General features: G+C 44.9%; 1 protein-coding gene across 1 annotated transcript; it reads right to left on the bottom strand.

Moving 5' to 3' along the window:
- Positions 1–152: 152 nt before the first annotated feature.
- On the bottom strand, positions 153–717 carry Tsp_15754 (conserved hypothetical protein). The gene is made up of 2 exons (XM_003368672.1): positions 595–717; positions 153–533 (listed from the first exon to the last, which is right to left on the bottom strand). The coding sequence occupies exons 1-2, from the start codon at positions 715–717 to the stop codon at positions 153–155; spliced, it is 504 nt and encodes a 167-aa protein (XP_003368720.1).
- Positions 718–806: the final 89 nt, after the last annotated feature.

The following is an 806-nucleotide window of genomic DNA, read 5'->3' as shown; positions in this document are numbered from 1 at the left end:
CTAAAGGCGATTTTAGTGCAAAGGGAAATTATAAATTGCGCACAGCTGACGCGGTTAAGTTAAAACTAAGATGACCAGAAAAAATAGGCGGTTAAAATTTAGCTGAAATAGACCAAGCTGAATTTCAAACACCTCTGCAGGACTAAAAATTCTTACTTCTCACGCCCCCCCTGGAACCTTCCTACGCCCCCCTGGTTGAGAAACACTGTTCTAAACGGTACCGGGATTTGCAGGTCCCGGCGATGATTGGGCAGTTTTGGGAATCGCTTTGCCCGGTGGCCATACATCGCGGCCCTTACCCGTTTAAAGAAAGGAAAATAGTCAGATGTTGATGGCTCGGCGGAAGCTTCCTCGTCATAAATGGCCAGGATGGGCTTTGTTTCTTCCGCGCTGCGCTTTGTCAAAACCGCCCTCTTTTTTATTTTGTACGCCAAGTGTTCATCCACCGGGCAGCTTTCGATGTGATCATTCCGCTTGATCACCGTTGTCACATCAAGGTTGGTCCATACGGCACCACCACAGCCCTTTTTATCCTATACCAAAATAAACTAATCCTTAATAATTAAGGAAACACACTGTACATTTAGCACATACTTGCGAGCACCTCCAATATTTTTTTCTGGGGGCACGTTTTAATTTATATGCCCTGCCTTCATAAACAAGGGACGTACCACCGCAACGATTTTGCACAAGATGCAACTCAGGTACATTACCCATAAGCAAAAGAAAGAAAATGATTTCCACAACTCCCGAACGAAAGCACTGGCCTCAAAGACAACACCAAAGGAAAATGAATTGCACGATTC

This window comes from Trichinella spiralis, assembly GCF_000181795.1.
Source record: "Trichinella spiralis strain ISS 195 chromosome Unknown Scfld2151, whole genome shotgun sequence".
Taxonomy (NCBI): Eukaryota; Metazoa; Nematoda; class Enoplea; order Trichinellida; family Trichinellidae; genus Trichinella; species Trichinella spiralis.
The sequence above is the reverse complement of the archived record's forward strand: the minus strand, read 5'-3'. Positions and strand labels throughout refer to the sequence as shown.

Bases quoted from the DNA above. Each gene is read 5' to 3' on its own strand.
- Tsp_15754 (XM_003368672.1), bottom strand. From the start codon at position 717: ATGGGTAATGTACCTGAGTTGCATCTTGTGCAAAATCGTTGCGGTGGT. The intron at 534-594 runs GTATGTGCTAAA...ATTTTGGTATAG, and splicing joins AATATTGGAGGTGCTCGCAA to GATAAAAAGGGCTGTGGTGG.